The 18,803-nt window shown below is 42.1% G+C and overlaps 1 protein-coding gene across 2 annotated transcripts in view; it reads right to left on the reverse strand.

Moving 5' to 3' along the window:
- Window positions 1-308: 308 nt before the first annotated feature.
- The window catches only part of xirp2a (xin actin binding repeat containing 2a), a 50,117-nt gene continuing 31,622 nt past the window's right edge, over window positions 309-18,803 (reverse strand). For both annotated transcript variants that reach the window (XM_035677460.1, XM_035677461.1), the window contains 7 exons: window positions 14,837-14,974; window positions 12,719-12,805; window positions 12,410-12,479; window positions 11,961-12,064; window positions 2,183-11,477; window positions 553-686; window positions 309-454 (listed from right to left, as the gene is read on the reverse strand). In XM_035677460.1, coding sequence (XP_035533353.1) covers window positions 592-686; window positions 2,183-11,477; window positions 11,961-12,064; window positions 12,410-12,479; window positions 12,719-12,805; window positions 14,837-14,974 — 9,789 coding nt within the window. In that variant the 3' untranslated portion in view covers window positions 309-454; window positions 553-591. The remainder of the gene's footprint in view (window positions 455-552; window positions 687-2,182; window positions 11,478-11,960; window positions 12,065-12,409; window positions 12,480-12,718; window positions 12,806-14,836; window positions 14,975-18,803) is intronic.

Here is an 18,803-nt window from a genome sequence, read left to right on the forward strand (position 1 = left end):
GGGGATATCAGTCTCATTTAATGAAGGCTTCACAGGTTGATTTAGGTGTTCATTTTCCTGAGCAGAGTCCTCCTGAGGGGGCCATGATGGCTTAACCAACTTCAACTCCTCCTCGATAGTGAAAGATTTCTTCGGAGAATCTGATTGAGGAGGCCACACTACAGAAATCTTACTGGAGAGCTTTTTGTTTTCATCCACTGATTGGTTTGTGCCATTATCCTGAGTAACTAATGTGCTCTGAGCAGTGGAATATCTGGGATCCATGACTTTCTTTTCAGGTGATGGCGATTTGATTTTTGTGTTTTCGGCTGCATTCTCTGGGTTCTTATTATTCCACAGTTCTTTGTGTGGTTTCTGTCCAAATCCCTCATCGTAATTTCCTTTGGACTTGAACAGTTGCTTGTAGTGTGGCTTGCAGTACATTCGTCCATGGAGAGAGGCATAGTTGCCAAGACTGTTTAAAAAAAAGAAAAAAAAGGAAGAAAACAACACACGTTAAGGTGGTGCAAAGGAAAACTGTATGAATGCTTTTTCTCTGTGAAATATTTTCACCTTAGTTTGCCTCTGCAGTGTTCACAGCGAAAGCAGCTTTTATGGAAGTTTTGTTTGTCTGCAATCAGCGATTCCATGGGGTACACCCTCTTCCGACACACCTTGCACAGTTCGGACTCTGGAACTCGAATTTTCTGAAAAGGAAACAAAATAACACTTTAATTTACAGGTTCGTAATTTTTTTTTAATTGCCTAGGAAATTTCCTGGAAAGAGCCATGTAATATAGAACAAATTATACACAAAATAAAGATTTTCAGTTGCGAGTGTAACCTTGAGAGGTGTTTCCCTAATGTTTTTGATGTTATGGTCTTAGTGTGGAGTTTTCCTTCATAGATTGGATTATTTTAAAGATTCTTACGGGCCTGAAGAGGTGGAAGTATCCATTTCACAAGAAAAACAACAACAAATACTTCATCTACCTTTCTTATCCCTTCAATTATATTATGACCCCTTAGATTTATCTTGGGACCACTCGGGGGGTCACGTCCTGCGGGGTGGGAACCACTGACCAAGAATCTTTAAAGTGAGACTATGTAACTTTTGCTAAACAGCGGCCAACTGAATTTCCCTTTATATTCAAATTTTTTTTACCTGTTTATCTGTGACATGCTTACACGTAGTAAACAAGAGTAGAACAAGCACAAAAGGGCCAAAAGGCATCCATCCTTTAAAGTTTAGCTAACATTAGCCACTATAAGCTACTGATCATAGCAGACCAAGTGAGGCTGAACTATATCTGCAGAACTAGAGTGTGTGAAACTTAGCAGGGCTGCTCCTTTCATTAGGAAGAGGAGAGTGTGTCATTTATTCTTTCCAAAAATGACATAGTCTCACAGAAAATATGAAACTTTTTCTATCTGCAAAGTAAAGTAAATTCTTGAAAATTATAATTGCAAAGTTTAAATAATAAATGAATTATAAATTACTAAATCTACTTGTAGAGACATTTTATCTATAATTACCATCAAATGCCATAGCTCTCTCCAGGAAACTTTCCAGAAAATTGTTAAAAAATATTACCAACAAACCTTAATTTAACTGAGTTATAACAGCAAGCAAAATAAAAGTGCAGTAACTGAGTGTATCAACACAATGGTGATCCTTATAGGTGTTAGACAAAGCACTGTATAAAAATGCACTATACTGTAATTTGTATCAGTATTAAAAGATTTGATTTTCTATTTTAGAATTAATTTCATAAACATGGAACAAAAGGTGAAACCTTCAACTGAAGAATGAAAATGAATTAGAAGTATTGTTTTCTTCTTGCTGGAGACATTTGAAGCAGTTCTCTGCTGTCTCACAATGAAAACAGCATCCACACACAACCAGAAATATTAGCTCAATATGTTCGCATCACTGCCAGCTTCACACATCAGAGGTATGAATAAACAGGACAAAGTGTAACCTGTGAATATTAAAATGTGCGAAACTGCTCTAAGCTTTAGTATGAACATTTGAAATGAAAAACACATCAAAGGAAATCACGTGATATAAATAACAAAGCAATGTTAATGTTTTTTCTGTTTCCACACAGTGCAGTTGATGCCTTAAACGGTTCACACACAAAGCATGTTAAACACACCGTCACGCCGGTTTAGTATCCTCATGCTGCACAGCTCGGTTTACCAGTCACGACAGTCTCCTGCTGGCGCGTTACAAACTGCGAGGTCCTCTGCTCCGTGACACTGAAACCCAGGTTCTGGAAAACTCCTTGGCTCTCGGCCCACGACTGCTGGAAGTTTCTCAGCAGTTCCTCAGTGGAGGCCTCGGGGGGCACGGCAACTGTTGGAACGCTGCCTCTCACCACGTCGGCGTAGGACGGAGGGCTACCACGGGTCAGGGAGCTCCCAGAACGCATCTCACTTCTAGTCTCTTCTGTAATGTTTCCGAAGTCATCAATACTGCAGAATTGCTCGGTGACTGCTGTCATTTCAGAGTGACCCGCCGGTTCGGAATAAGCTGATTCAGGTTCTCTTCTTTCTATTTGCTCTCTGAGCTCCCGTGCGGCCTGAGAACTGTGCTCTCCTGTCTCAAACACATTCTTTATTGCTTTAACGTTGAATGTTGGGATTTCTTCGGCTCTTGGGGTATGTGGGTCAGCCTCTGGATCCTCTGTATCGCTCCCCAACCTCTCAGTGATGACAATAGGCTCCTTTCTGGCGTAGACTTTTGGTTGTGGAGATTCAAATTTGTTTACCAGCTTAGAAAGGTCAACTCGTGGGAGATCCTCTTTCAGAATGTCTATAGTCACGGCCTCTGTGCCTTCCTCAGCATCGGGTCCCAAGCGTTCGGGGATATCGATGGGATCCTTCCGTATGTACGCCCTGCTCACTTCAGACCTCTGCGCCTCCTCAAAGAAATACTTTTTGTCCTTCACAGTGGTCATGGAGTCCCCCATTTCTGCGACATCGACCAATCCTTGCTCGTTTCTCTCTATGGGAGTCCCCCTGTCTCCCAGCGGGGATGAGTGCTCTCTTTCAGCTGCCAAAAACTCTGGCACCGGCATGGGAGGTGGAGGGGTCATGCCACGAGACAGCTTCGAGGTGGTATCCCTCAGTTTCATCAGCTTCTCCGAGCGGCTCAGGGTGGGAGACGGTGTAGCCCTGCTGAAGGTAGACGTGGGCGTGTATGACTTGCGGGGAGGAGGCGGAGGTGTCCCGACTGATTTGTAGGGCGGAGGAGAAGGAGTCACTCTGAGCGGCGAGTCTACTCTCCTTGACTCGATACTGATAAAAGTGGGTGATGGAGTGCGGATGCTCGCTAACGGGGAGGACACTCTCTGATCCACCACATCACTCAGCTCCTGATGCACTTTTTTCTCTTGAAGTGACTTTTTCTCCTCCATCACCTTCTTTTCAGTTTTGGACGACCCGATACTGATCTTTGATATCTTTGTAGTCGCTGCACTGAAAACGTTCTTATCTGGTTTTGGAGGCACCGGCAGTGGCACCAGTGGTTCTTCCTTTTCTTTCTCCTGCTTTTCCACGGCTGTCAAGCTTTCCCCCAGAAATGTGAGCTTTGTCTGAACAATATTTTTCACATAGAACATCATCTCCTTCAACTTTTTCTTACTTTGCTTTTTAGCAATTTCACTTAAATTCTTTTTCTCATCCAAGCCCATCACCCAGTCAGGAAATTCGCTTATAATCATCCTGACAGCGTTGGAGTCTATTTTGCTTGGTGTGCCCTCAAGCTCTTTTATTTGAACGATCAGCTTCTGCATTATACTACATTTCTCTAAATCTGTGATTTCTTCTGAATTAGCATCCTCTTTAAGGGCCATTTTCCCTATCCCTTTCACAGACACATCCTTAGGCTCAACTCTGGACTTTGCTGCCTTTATCTGCATTTTATTTGTTTCTCCTGCTTGTAGCTTTATTTGCTGTGTTTGCATCTGAACCGCCTCTTGCCTCTGATGGCTTTGCTGTACCACGCTCTCAGTCACAACCACCTCCTCATGTCTTTGAATTTGCTCCGTCTTTATGCTCTGCTGAGTGTGGGAGACAGATACATGGCCTTGTCCTTGATGACTTGCTGCAGATGTTATCTTAGCCGTCTTAGGCATTAAAACAGTAACTGATGGTGACGGCTTTACTTCAGTCTCATTCTTTTGCACCTGCTTTCCCTTTTTCATGTGAACTTCCACTTCAGCTTCCTTTATAGGTAGGGTCATCTGACTTTTCTTCTCCTTTAATTTCATATCTGCTTTAATCTCAGTTCTTTCTGAGGTCATCTGGTTGCTTTCCTGATTCACTTTTGTTTCACTTTTCTGTGACACATTACATTTCTCTTGCTGTAAATGCATTTCACTTTTCATTGATTCCTTTTGTACCAGACTTTCACATTTATCCTCTTTCTTCTCTGTTGGCATCTTAAAGGTTTTCACCTTGAAACTTGGAGTTACCTTTGGAATTTTAGTGGGTTGAGAGGGATTCATTTTTCCCTCCTGTGTCAGAGGCACATTAATATTCTTTACATCTTCAGCTTTCAATGTGACCGCAGTCTGGCTTTGATGATTTACATTTTCCTGGACAGCACTCTGTGTGGCAGTGATAGACTTGGTACTGGATTTCTTAATAAACTGCTGTTGCTCCGTGACCGAAGAAGTGACCACATTCGAGCATGACTGGACATTGATATTTTTGGCCTCGCAATGAGACTGAGAAACAGAAACAGTCTTGGGTGCAGTTTGGCTCTTTTTAACAACATCAGTGGAAGTAAGTATTTTTTCTGAGGAGTGCTCGCTGGAAATATGCTTTTTATCTGAGGACACTGTTGAGGATCCAGAGGCTGATTTCTTATTTACCACTGAGATCAAGGGCTTGCTCAAAGGGATCTGGGATGGGGTTTTCTTGGCAGGTAAGTCTTGTGCTGATATTCCTTCTCTGGAAATGGTCTTAGTTTCTTCTGTCTTTGCTTTTGTCACTTCTGTGGCCACTTCTTTCTCAATGTTCTGTGCTGCAGAAAGCTCAGCACTGGCAGCAGAGGAAAGTTTATTAATTGGTGGAGAAGTGGGAGTTGTGACATTACTCCTCTCAGTTTCCTCTTTCTCCATCCTTTGTTGTCGAAACCTTTCTTCTGCAAGCATGAGAGGGGTTTTAAATTTGCGAGCATAAGGTCTAGGCTTTGGTGCTGGGGCAGGTTCAGGAGGTGGAGGCAGTTTAATCGGCGGGACAAATGCTTTTTTAGGAGGCTGTGGGCTTTCTTTTTGCATTGGCTTTACGGCTGGGATACTTGGTATTTTTGTTGTCGACACTCCGGTTGATTCAGACTGAATGTGCTTTCTTGTTTCAATCTGTTGGGTTGTTTCCTTTTTCACTTCCTGAACTTTAGCTTCTTCTTTACGGTCTGTTGACACTATTGTTTCTTGATCAGGAGGGAGCTGAGGTGGAGGTGGAGGTGGCGGAGGAGTTGGCTGCTTTTTCTGCCATTTGGGTTTAACCTGTATGGGCTGCTTCTGTGTTTCTGGTTGCTTGGGCACTTTAAATAAAGGCTTGCCAATTGGTTTCACCAGCTTTGCAGGGGGAGGCTGAGGCAATGCATTAAGCTCTTGCTGTGAGGGAGGCGGAGGGAGAAAATCTTGTCCTCCCACAGAGGGCGGAGGTGGAGGAGGTGGAGGAGGAGGAAAAAATTCAGGGTCAGACTTCATGCATTCCATGGGAGGCGGAGGTGGTGGAGGTGGGAGGTCGCTGTCCTGCGTCATGATAGAAGGTCGGGATGTGGCGGATGCCGGGCTCTCCAAGACTGGCGATGGTGGTGGGGGGAGGGAGAGCTCAGACTCTGAGGGTGGCGGTGGTGAGGAGGGAGGAGGGGGGAAGTGAATCTCTGCCTTCGCCTTTTTGATTACACCTTTCCCTCTCATGTCAAGGCTACGGTAATCACTCTTTATATTTTTGATGTTCTGCTTTTGTGTGAGAACCTTATTCTCTGTTTGCTTTTGAGACGTTGACACTTCTGATACTGTTAGATTTTGCTTATTCATGACAGTTTTCTCCATCACTGTGGTCTGCACCTGTTTGATTGTCTTTGTTTCACATATTTGCTTGTTTGAAATATTTGTCTGTGATGTGTTTTGCACCTCTTTCATCACATTCACATCAGCTGTTTTGGTCTCTGTTTGATCATTATTTGTCATTTGTTTATTCTTTATCGTAATAGGCTTAGGAGCTTGTATTTTCTGTGGGGGCAGTGCTTTCTGTTTCTGTTCTTTTATGCTTTTCTGTTGAGAAGCCCCAGTCGTATTGTCTGTTTTGGCTACAGTAACAGAGTGGTCCTCTTGGGTTATTACCTGTGTTTTCACCGATTTGCTTTCGTTGTGCCTCTGTGTGTGCTTCTGTGACTCAACGCTCTTAGAAAGGTTTTTCACAGCGGGGGCAGGATTGACTGCTATACTCTCAGTCTTAGCTTCATGTACGCATTCATGCTCCACTTGCTTTACAGTTACTGGATTTTTCACTGGCACTTTTGCTTTCTTGGAGGGATACATACGTTTTGTATTTGAATACTGTTTTCTTTGCATGAGACACTTTATTGCCCCCTGAACATCCCCTTTTACTACCTCCTCTTTTTCCACCTGTGTTGTCTCCTGTCCTTCATAGAGAGATTTTATGGATGTTTTTACATCTCCTTCAATGCTCCCCCTGCGCTGCATTCTTGAAGAACTTGTTGGCTCCAGCAAGAGCTGGATAGTGCCTCTAACGTCCCCTTGTTCGCTCACTTGATGCTGGTAAGTCTTTTTGTCGCTCGATGCCTCATGTAAACTTTGCATTGCAGTGTGAATGTCTCCTTTCACAATCTCCTCTTTTTCAAACTCTTTCACAGCTTGCTTGGCCTCCTCCAGGGACTTCAGAGTCCCTTTAATATCACCTGGTACTAAATCTTCAACAGTTGCTTCTGTATTGGTGGTTGCAGATTTCTCCAGTGACTCAAGAGCACCTCTGATGTCTCCCCTGACGATTTCGGGTTTTTCCATTTCTTTGGCTTGATGCTGGGCCTCCTCCAGAGACTTCAAAGTAGTGGGTATGTCTCCCTTCACCACCTCCTCTTTCTCGATTACCACTTTCTGATTGATGGCTTGGGTCAGTGAATCCAGGGCTGCGCTAAGGTCACCTTTAACAATGTCCTGTTTCTCTAGGTTTCTGTAGGTAGTAGTAGGCTCAGTCATAAAGACTTTAACAGAGCTGTGTACGTCACCAGGGACTATATCGTCCTCTGCCACTGTGCGACCTATCTGCTGCTGATTGTTCCGCAGCAAGATTTTGGTCTCTACAATATCACCACCTATGATATGCTCCTTTTCCACCTTTTCCTGGGCTTCATCTGGTTCGTACTGAAGCTGCTTCAGGTAATCCAAGGCTCCCGACTCAATGCATGTGGAGTAAAAGCTCACATTTCCCCTTTCCATGTCTCCAATCCTTATCTTTTTGGAGTCTTCTCCTCCTGAGTTGGAGAGAAGACGGTGAAGGGTTCTGCTTACGTTACCATGAACAATATCCTCTTTCTCCATGCTAGCCCTCTCCCCTTTATTTAGGAGGGAATAGATAGTCATCCTCACGTCTCCTTTCTCATCCTCTTGAATCAGAATGCCACGCTTGGAGGAGCCCTCGTTCTTGAGCAGACTGTTTATGGCCTCTTGAATGTCACCGCGGATAATTTCCTCTTTCTCAAAATTGATTTCCTTTTCCTGGTTGAATAGCTGCTTCACTGTGGTGTTGATGTTCCCCCGCTCCTCCTTGTCAATAGTTATCCCCCTTTCAGTGGTCTCCCTGCGGTTCAAGAGGTTCATCATTATGTTGCTCAGATCCCCTTTGATAATCTCTTCTTTTTGGATTTGTGGAGCCTCTTGGCTCATGAGTTTGTACTTTGCCATCCGGACATCGCCTATCTCATCTGCCTCAATAAGAATACCTTGTGAGTCCACCATTTTCTGACAGTAAAGCTCCTCAAGTGTCTCTTTGATGCTTTTACCTATTATTTCTGTCTTTTCCATTCTGCTCTCATTAAAATCATGGAATGGAGTGGTTTCAAATAGCCATGTTGTCGTCTTCACATCAGCCTGTGGGATTTCCTCCTTCGTAACAACAAGCTCTGTGCCATCAGTCTCTTTGATACTGTCAAGGGGCTGCTTCTCAAAGAGCCACACAGACTGTTTGACATCCCCTTTCATTACTTCTTCTTTTGTCACTCTCTCCATGCCATCATACTCAGCGCCTTCGCCGTGGATCTCATCAATTGTACGCGTTTCAAACATCCATGTGGCAGATCTGACATCTCCTTTTTGGATTTCGCTCACGCTAACAGTTCTGATATACTTTTGAGACATCTCATCAGTCTCAAATCGCTGCTTGTTTGTCTTCACATCACCACCTTGGATATCTGCAACTGTTTTCGACCTAACTTTTATTTCCTCTGTAATTTCATCCAGAGGTTGCGTTTCAAACTTCCACCGAGCAGAGCTAACATCTCCTTTATTGATGCCTTCCTCAGTCACAGCTTTAATGACATAGACCTCCTCTGAATCTCTGATTGAATCCAGTGGCTTCGTCTCAAACAGCCATCGGGCCCCCACCACATCTCCTCTCATAATTTCTTCCTTGGTAACTGTAGTTACTTCATGGTAATGGCCCTCTTTGTCACGGATGGCATACAGCGGCTGACTTTCAAACATCATGGTGTAATTTTTCACATCTCCCTTCTCTATTTCATCTCTAAAGATACTAGTGAGTTTAGAAATATTGGTCTCAGTTGACTCCTCTTTAATTTTATCCAGAGAGTATGTCTCGAAAGTGAAGCGGCCTTTGTCAACGTTGCCCCCCTGAACATCAGTCACAGTGCGAATTTCCCTCGCCTCATCACGGATGGCATCAATCGGCTGATTCTCAAACATCCAGGTACAGTTAACCACGTTTCCCCTCTGGATGTCCTCAGCCTGCTGTGTCTTCAACCTTTGCATTGTTTCCTCCGAGGTGGAGGTCATAATGTCAGAAGAGCGATTCTCAAAGATGTACTTCATCCTGGAAACATCGCCTGACTCGATGTTGATTTCTGTAACCCTTCTGAAAGAACTGCTGTCCTCACCTGTGATATTTTCGAGGTTCTCGGTTTCAAAAAGGAAGCGGGCCAGGCGCACATCTTTTCCTTGGATGTCCTCTTGATTCACAGTGCAGGTTTTCAGAATGGTCTCAGACTCAGACTCTGTATGATCGCGTATATTGTCAAGTGTCTGGGTCTCAAAGAGCCAAGTGCACGTTTTGACGTCACCTTTTTGCACTTCTTCTACATCAGTATCGCTCTTTTCCACCTTTTCATACAGAACATCCATTGGTTGAGTCTCAAATAACCACCTACAAGTCTTAACGTCCCCTTTCTCAATCTCAATATCTTCCTTAGTTTTATGTTCTTCATCCTCAGAATTATTAAAAGATTTGATGGCATCAAGCTGTTGAGTTTCAAACAACCACTTGGCTGTTTTGACATCCCCTGACTCGATCTCCTGTTTGGATATACCTTTTATGATCTGAAACTTATTGATGCTTTCGTCAAACTCATCAATGGGACGTGTTTCAAACATCCATCTGCAGCTGCGCACATCTCCCTTCACAATCTCCTCACGCCTCACGGTCTTTACCTCATGGTAATGGCCAGAGCTGTCTTGCATAGCATACATAGGGGTAGACTCAAAAAGAACTCTGTTGGATTTGACGGATCCACTTGTGACACCTTCAACTTGAATTTTTTGTGTTCCTTCACACTTACTTAAATCCATGCTTTCAAACCTTTCTTTATAGTTTGTCACATCTCCTTTGTCAAGAGCTTCAACATTCACAGTCCTTGTAATCTCCTTCTTCTCCTCCCTTATATTCTCCAGTGGCTGGCTTTCAAAGACCCACTTTTGATGCCTCACGTCAACCTTTTCTTCCTCAGATGCAATCATTTTCTGAAGTTTTCCCACTTCAAGCAGTTCTTTCAGATTTTCCATCGGTACTGTTTCAAACAGATGTTTTGCTGATTGAACATCACCTCCTACAATCTCTTCTGAAGGTAAAGGTCTGGCATTGGTGTTGTCTTTCAGAGTATCCATAGGCTGAGTCTCAAAAACCAGACAGTGCTTCCTCACATCAGCACCAATTATTTCTTCCTTTTGCATTCTGGTACTCTCCCATTCCTCATCCTTAATGGTGTCAAGAGTCTTTGTCTCAAAAAGCCATCTACCTTTGTTCACACCACACTGAATGTTGTCCTCCATGGAAATACCACATATAAGCTTTACCATCGCAGGGTCTTTGTTTATCATATCCAGGGGCTGGGTCTCAAACATCCAGCGTGATGTCTTGACGTCTCCTTTCTCAGTCTCCTCCCTGCGGATGGTGGTGATCTCCAGCATCTCTCCTGAATCCCCTCTTATCACACACATGGGCTGGGTCTCAAACCTGCGAGTGGTTGTCTTCACATCCCCTTTGATCTCTTCCAGCTCAGACTTAAGGTTTAGGAAGTGGCTCTCCTCAATGGTTTCTGTTTTACCCAGGGAATCCAGATGCTGGGTCTCAAAGAGATATCTAGCGGTTTTCACATCTCCGCCGGCGATGTCTTTGTTGACCACAACATCTGTCTCCTGCTCGTTTTCCTGGTAGATCTTATTTAGACAATCGAGTGGCTGCGTCTCAAAAAGCCACGTAGCAGTGCGGACATCTCCTCTCGCCAGTTCAGCTGCTTTTTGTGACTGCTCAGTTGAATCAAGAGTTTCTGTTCCCAGAGCATCCATGGGCTGAGTCTCAAACATCCAAGCTGTGTATCTGACATCTTTGCCAGCAATGATTTCTTGCTGGGCAATATTCCTCACCTCGTTCTCATCTGGGGTTTCATCTTTGATCGTATCTAGTGGCTTGTTTTCAAACATCCAGCGCACGGACTGCACTTCACCTTTAAGGATCTCATCCCATTCCACGGACTCTCTGTCAGGGCTTGAACATTTACTGTTGCCGTCATTTTCAAACATATAGCATGCCTGCTGGACCTCTCCCACCATTTCCTCCCTTTGCAAGTCGTTGATTTCTGCTTCGGTGAGCTGACTCAAGATCTCCGCTTCAAGGTTTTTGCGGACCTCTGGATGAATGTGCTTGTAGAGGCGCTTTAGTTCAGCCATGCTCTTGTGTTTATGATACTGCTCCTTGTTAACAATCTGCTTATGTTGGGAAGCTAGCTCCTGAGACTGGGAAGATACATACTCAGGGATTTCCTGCTTCAGGTTTGACGGTGGCGGAGGGAAATGGTCTGTCATCTCATAAGCCACTGATGAGGCAGACGCTACTGATGAGGCAGTAGCCGTCTTGACAGTGGAGGAGGTGTCATAGCTTGTCATGGCTGAGGCTTTGGAGGACTGGTTTACTGGTGTCCACTGAAACTGGTTGAAATCCACATCAACCTATGGTTCGTAAGTAGTTTCATTTAAGGAGAGAAGGACAGTGAGTGTTTCAACCTAAAACAATAATCATACATTTGATTTGTTCAGCTGAGTAAAATTTATTTTCCAAAGCTAAAAGCAAAAGCACCACATAACAAACCTATATAAATGCACAAATACAGAAGTCTAGAGTCTGTCAAACCTAGACATATTCAGTGCTGCACATTCCTAATTACTGACTCAATTGAAATATTCATTTAGGATCACATTAACTTAAGACAGTAATGTGATTTATTGTTTTTGTCTGGATTTTCCTTTTAACACTGACAAGTTTCAGACTGGCTTTGTAATGACATGAGGTATTTTATCCAATCATATTTATTCTCCTTCAACTGATGGCAGAATTTCTTTTTGATGGTTTCATGATGTGGCCTCATCTTCCTACCGATAACGCATAAAAATCCCAAACTAACATCTATTTAGATAAACAGACAGCATCATTACCTTAATTTCCTTGGCTGGTGCAGCTTCCTCAATCGTTTTTTCATACTGCTGCTTCAAAGCCTGAGTGGAAACCTTTGGTAGGTCTTCTCCTCCGACGAGCATAACTGAATTAGACACAAGAAGAAGGTTGCCTCATTAAGTCATTCGCAGTGAGGGAGCTCAGGGGGATTGGAAAGAGAAATAAATCATTTCATTAAAAACCTGAGTAGTTTTCATTTTCTGAAACCATGCAGCGGTGATTGCCCAATTTCCACTTTCCAATATTTTACCTTCCTGACTTTGCCCTGATTAGATTTGCTGCTATGCACTGAATGGAAAATCATCTGCAGTCATTTTCATAGCTCATCCCTTATTCAGTAGTTGTAGGAACAATCATTAATATACAGGACACAAGCAGTGCTGTGATAAAAACGTGCAAATTACAATATAAAAGACATGAGCAGAATAACCTGTTTCATTGTAATGGTTCCCATAACTGGCTGCCACATTGTTATGGTGGACTCTTTCATCATGGATCACCTGTGAAAAGATGGTTGCAAATCATTAGTATACTTGCAATGGCACTGTAGCCTCCAACTGTTTTTAATCAGTGAGAACTTAAAGGCTTAGCATGAGGCTAATTTTCTATATAGGGCACATAAAGTGCAACAAAAACTTCTGAAATAACCCAAGAACTCAGACTGGGTTTATTAGCAGCCTGTCAGAGGTAAGGTGCTACCATACAGCTGGTGACAAATGGTGAGTGTAACAGCCAGTACCTCTTGTTGATTCTGAAAGAGGGTTGTGGTGGGGACGACCTCTCTGGCACTGCTTTTCACTGTCACCTCTGAGGAGCTTGACATCTCCTGTCAAACACAGAGAAATGAGAATGCGGACACACTGAATCCCTCTAACATTGACAACACATGCACAGGAATGGACATACAGCGCACAAATGGCCGCACACACAAAGACAGACACACACATGTCACGGTTTTATCACCTCATGACTGTGAGCTGTAAGAAACAGCGGGAGAGTAACTAATTTTTATATCGTGAAACTTAATAAAACCCCTCTGTGGCCAGTAAGAAATGCTTTCCCATTATAGAGCTGCTTCCTTGGGAAATACTAAGTTTAAATTCCACAAAAGGAGGATTTCAGTGTTGGAGAGAAAAAGCAATAGATTACAAAAACTGTACAAAACTGCATCAGCCATTTCCTCCAGTGAGATTCATGCAATTTGAAAAAGATGAAAGAGAAATATAATATTTAAGCTTGTATCATCCGCTGTTAACATGAAAGATACATGGAGGATGGGGGTACTTCTGAAACCACTTATGCCAGAATAATAATATCTTTCCTGATGTACAACCAGTTTTAAAACAGGTCTCGGATATTACACCTGCAAAGAAAACTGTGTGGTTTGCAGCTGCAGCACAGAGGCAATAACTCGATCAAACAGGCATGTCCCCGGCCCTCACGAACCCCTATGTAAAATTTAGCATTCAGCCAGGTCCTTGTGCGCTCGATGAATCCACTCTGCCTTCCGCCTGAATGAGCAGATGGGGGAGAATGCATAGAGGAGCAGAATTGACCTTACTTCGCTGAGATCCGGCCCCGTTTCAGACTGCTAACGTGTTCTGGCATTTTCCTCACGCACTGGATGACAGTGCCACATAGATGAGCAAAGTTCAAGGTGCCCTCTTTGATTTGACCCCCAAGAACAGCTCAGAGGCGCAGCCAAGTTTTTCCAATAAAGAGCTACAGTAGAATGTAAATCACTCAGTGGTATTCATATGTTTCTCACTTCACACGGAGCTGGTGAACAGAAAGGACAGGACTACTCTGTCTTCCAAGTTCTGTTGACTTTAAATAGGAGGAAGAAAAATACTCCTTTCGTCTGCTATCTTCACTATCTTTAACAATTCATTGTCTGTGCAGACGATGCATATTCAGTACCTGATTATATTATCACATACATACTGGAGCCTCAGTTCTTTCCATACTCTGGCTTTATGAGAAAGTTGTTCAATGGATGTGTGCATTTCTATCTGTTAAAGTTCAGATTTTAGGTTAAGGTGTCCTTATTTAACAATGACCAAAGCTTACATTATAATTACATGTAACCTTAACACAACCTTAAGCCATAAAGGAGTAGTTTGATATATTGGAAAATACACTGATTTGCTTTCTTGTTGAAGAAGATTCATACCACTCTACAGTAAATATTAGCTTAGCTTAACACAAAGACTAAGGCTAACTAGCTAGTTAAAAATCCACAAATCAGCACCTCCAAAACTCAATAATAAACACATTGCATTGATTGACATTGTACCTTGTTTGTTCAGTCTGTACTAAAACCTATATTTACCAGGAAGTTAGTGCGCCAGAGAGAAATACCTCCAGAACATAACTTCCTGTTAAACACAACTTGTTGCTTTGTACATTAAGCGGACGACATATGATGTGTTAATTAGTGAGCTTTAGAGTTGCTGGTTTGGTATCTTTGAACAGAGCTTGGCAAGCTGTTTCCTTTTGCTTACAGTCTTTATAGCCAAATCATGTTACATTTTTGCTATTATCTTCTGCAGAATTCTCTCCAACATGGAAAGGGGAGAGCAAGAGCCTTTTTTTACGGTCTGGCAAGAACACAAATAAAGCATGTTTCCCAAAATGTCGAACTATTCCTTTAAAAGTTCCCCCCTTTTCATGTGATTCAAATGTAGAAATATCATTACAGCTGTTGTCAATAGAAATATCTATTATTCAAATATTTTTCATGGATTTCCACATTTGTTGTACAATAATAACAATAGTTCTCAGTACTCAGTATGCTACTGAAATATTCATCACTTCATGCTGCAGCAGGTTTTCGAAACCATGATTAAATTCTCACCTGGACAGATCTCTGCTCGAAATGAAACTGAGTAACGCTGGACTGGGAGGACGAAGAGGCAAACTCCTGGTTCTCAAACTGTCTCTTCACACTGGCCAGGCCTCCCGGCAGCGAACAAGCCTCTGACTCGTCCAGCATCTATCAACAGAAAACCGATAACATGTAATACACCTGGAAATCCACCTGGGTACATATTATACATTAATCACACTAAATCTACAGTTTACATGAGATTGGATTTGACCTTGGTGAACCAACCTGCTCTCATTGATTGTGAATATGTTATACATTCACTTATGCTAATGTAAGAAGGGAATGTTACGTTTTGAGAAGCACCAGCAGTGTTGGCATTGGTATTAAACATGGCATAAAGGCTGTAATTTGACAAATATAGAAAAGATGGTTCCTTTACAATCCCCTAGATGGTATAAAAGGCAGGTCATGGTCATGTACAGTACGTAAAATCCTAAATAAGACTAAGACACAAAATGTCAAGTCAAACAGGACATAATAAATCTTTCTGATGCAACTAGCTGAAAAGGAATAAAAACCTACATTAAAGCATATGAGTCATTTTGTTGTGCTTTTTTTCTGGCAGAAGTTTCCAAAATAGCAAAGATGGCAGGCAACCAATTTAAATGGATTCATTTTTCCCACATCTATCCCGCAACAGAGAGCGAAACATCAATAGAAAATGTAGTCTTTCAGATTAGTCAGTTTAATGGAACAAACAAGCTTTTCAATACTTTTTACTGAGCTACGGAAGGCATTATTCCTTAAAGCTGGAAAATACAGAAGCCTGGGTTCTTTTCAAAGAGGAGGAGGAGGAGGAGGGGAGAAGAAGACTTCCTAAATCTCATCAGTATGGAGAATGCAGTCCTCATCCTACGAGATCTTGGCAAGAATGCACACTGACTATTTGATACAATAATCTCTGTTTGGGATTGTCAATTACTTTCCTAATAAAACATTTATATGTATGCTATTGCATATATCGCTTCTTTGAAACTGTAATATATGTGTGAGAAGCTTGCTGCCAAGTGTGTTAGTTGATGTGTGTGTGAGCGTATCCATCACCTTTCCTTTTCATGCAAATGAGGGTTACAATGCAATATTCAAGTTATTGCAGAGGAGTTTAGGCCAGTGACATTTTATAGCAGGGCACTGTGTTATCAATATTTTACTACTTGAGGGTACAGTAGCTCCATTGATATGACATGAAATCAGCATCACTTAAAATGACTGTTGTAGGCAGAATTTCCACTTGAGCATGCATTCAGGCGGGTTAAAACACGAGGGAATCTAGTGTCTCCTTTTCATTTGTGCGCAATACAATATCTTCTCTTGATCTTACCTTCTTCATTGTTTAGAATAGACCATTTCTCACAAAAATTATATATTACTCATTTGATTTGTTTTGAGAGGAAAGATGGAGATATCCTTAGTCACACGTTAGGCAACAATAGCACTTATATTATAAAGGCTGATTTTGGGAAATACGCTTATTTGCCTTTTAGCAGAAAGTAAAGATAAAAAAATTAAATGTTAAATTAAATGTTAATAAGGTAAACATGTCCTGTCTTACTACCTTACTTATGAATACTGCATTGTAAGATCAACATTTTGTGACTTTTCAAACGTTTTCTCTCCAGGGTGGCATTACATTTTGTACAATATGCCTCTGCTGTTGCAAAGTAGCAGTATATGTAGAGTATTGTGTAAGAGACGGGGTTGAAGGACGATAGACTGGACTGAACGGTGTCCATCAAGACTCCTGCTATCTTTAAACACCTTGTCACTTGTGTGTGGACATGCAGACAACAGCTGCAAAGGTACAGGGGAAAAACAAGATTCCTATGCTGATTCCCTCTGGCAACTAGCCTTCCCAGCACTACAACCCCCTTCCTAAGACACACACACACACACCTACACACAAACATTCAGCTGTCAGTAGCCACCACATGAGGCTTGCCACTGAGAATCGAGGCTGGGGCGGTTGCTGCCACACCGGCGATCATTCAAGTGGATCATTCAGTGAGTCATGTTTGGAGCTGCTGTTATGATTTTCTGTTGTTTCGGGGAATTATGTAACCGTCTATAAAAGAATATAAAAGATTCGTCTGAATTCGTCCCATGACTGAAGGATAATTATGTGTTACAGTCATTTCTAAAATGCTACAAGCTGCTTGAGACAATGATGTTAGCGCAGCTAGAAAAGCAATCACCATTCATCTGGTCTGAAATGGCTGTAAAACTTGTTCAAGCCAAGAGTGGCTTGTTGCTATGCAGACCTGTCGCCTGTTAATGCACTCACTGGGAAAATTCAATACTGCTGGATGACACTTTTTTTTAATTATTTATCTTCAGATTTTTTAATTTATTTTAATTCTGTTTGAGTTATTGTTTTTTTTTATCACCACTGTTTTATATTCACTGTAATACACAGACTCTTGTGCCTTATTACACACTTTTTATGCAACTGTTCTGTCTCGTCATGTACCAAGACTCCAGAAGGTGGCAGGTCGCGCTCTATAAACATACCACAGTGTGGCCTGATGAATGACATGCTGGACAGTTATTTATCACCTAACAGACCAACAGATCCACTTGGATTGCTGTATTTAACCCTAACGCTATAGTTATTGAAGTTTGCTCAAAAACCAGTGGGTCCACTAATATATAAACATTTTTTCCCCCTTTTTTCATTTTGGATAGTGAGAGTAGAGTGACGGTAGAGTGACAGTAGAGGTGGGGATTGCTTGCAGCAAAAGAACTGAGCCTGATTAGAACCTGACTCACTGCAGTAAGGACTTGATACATGGTACACGCTCTATACAGTGAGCTACTGGCGCACCCCACCTTTAAACTCCTTTCACAAGATTATTTCTGTAAACAGATTTAGGCTTACTTAATAAGTACTTATTACTGGCTCCTTCAATCATATCACACAGGACTGGAGCTACTATCGGCCATTAAAGTCAGAAAAAACACCTATTAATGCAAAAGGCCACTTTAAAAAACAAAAAGGTGAAGTTATGAAAAATAGGTTGTTTCCGCTCTTTAGTCTTCATGTGGTGAGCGGAGAACTCTGGTAAAGTAACTTAATAATGCATCTTTGATTTGTGTTTCTCTCTGTATCCTCTGCCACAGTGGCGAGTCATATTTCCTCCCATATTTTCCACTTATGAACAGAAGCGCCTTAAAAATACACATTACAAGAGGCCAGAACACGCTTTTTTCCCAATTTACCTGCACAAAAACCTCTGTGTGGTCCGTTAATAAATTAGGATAACAAAGTGTTATGGGCCTATAGAAGGGCCAACAATACAATACACAAAAACAACTGATCAAAGTAACTACTGAGACATCCTACTACTTACAAAAGCAGCTACCACGAGCAGATATAAACCTGCCTCCATTTCAGGCCTGTCACACCTGGCATTGGTTAGCTGTTGTTTCCTGACACCTCTGCCTGCTCCTGATGATGGTTTAAAGAACCTAAAACTGCAACAATGCCTCTTGTCCTTGTTTGATCAGTTTGCCAATCAGATACATCGCTGCCTCTCTTCTCTTTCACTCTAAAACAGATCTACGCTTGTAAGCGATATTTCCATTAAGTCGTGTACAGTAGTTGTAGACCAGAGTTAACAAGGAAAGAAGGCATTTTCCAGTAGATGGGCTTTATTTTAGATATGGAGCTGACTTACTGTAATGACTTTGGCTGACTAACTGCTCACACAGTTGAATTACTGGGTTTATAAAGTGCATGCAGGCTGTTCAAAGCCACTGAGGCTTTTTGGTCCTTGGTAATGACTAATGACTCAGAAATATATTCAGAAATGTTTTTTGTGTTTAATCAAAGCAGGAATGATGTGTGCAGGTCTGCTTGTTTGCTGCCTGTGTGGGTTCATTTGAATTTGCTGCAAAATACACATATTTTTCTCTGCAGATGCAGTTAAAATTACTC

This window comes from Morone saxatilis, unplaced genomic scaffold, assembly GCF_004916995.1.
Source record: "Morone saxatilis isolate NCDOM2014 unplaced genomic scaffold, NCSU_SB_2.0 Contig6, whole genome shotgun sequence".
Classification (NCBI taxonomy): domain Eukaryota; kingdom Metazoa; phylum Chordata; class Actinopteri; family Moronidae; genus Morone; species Morone saxatilis.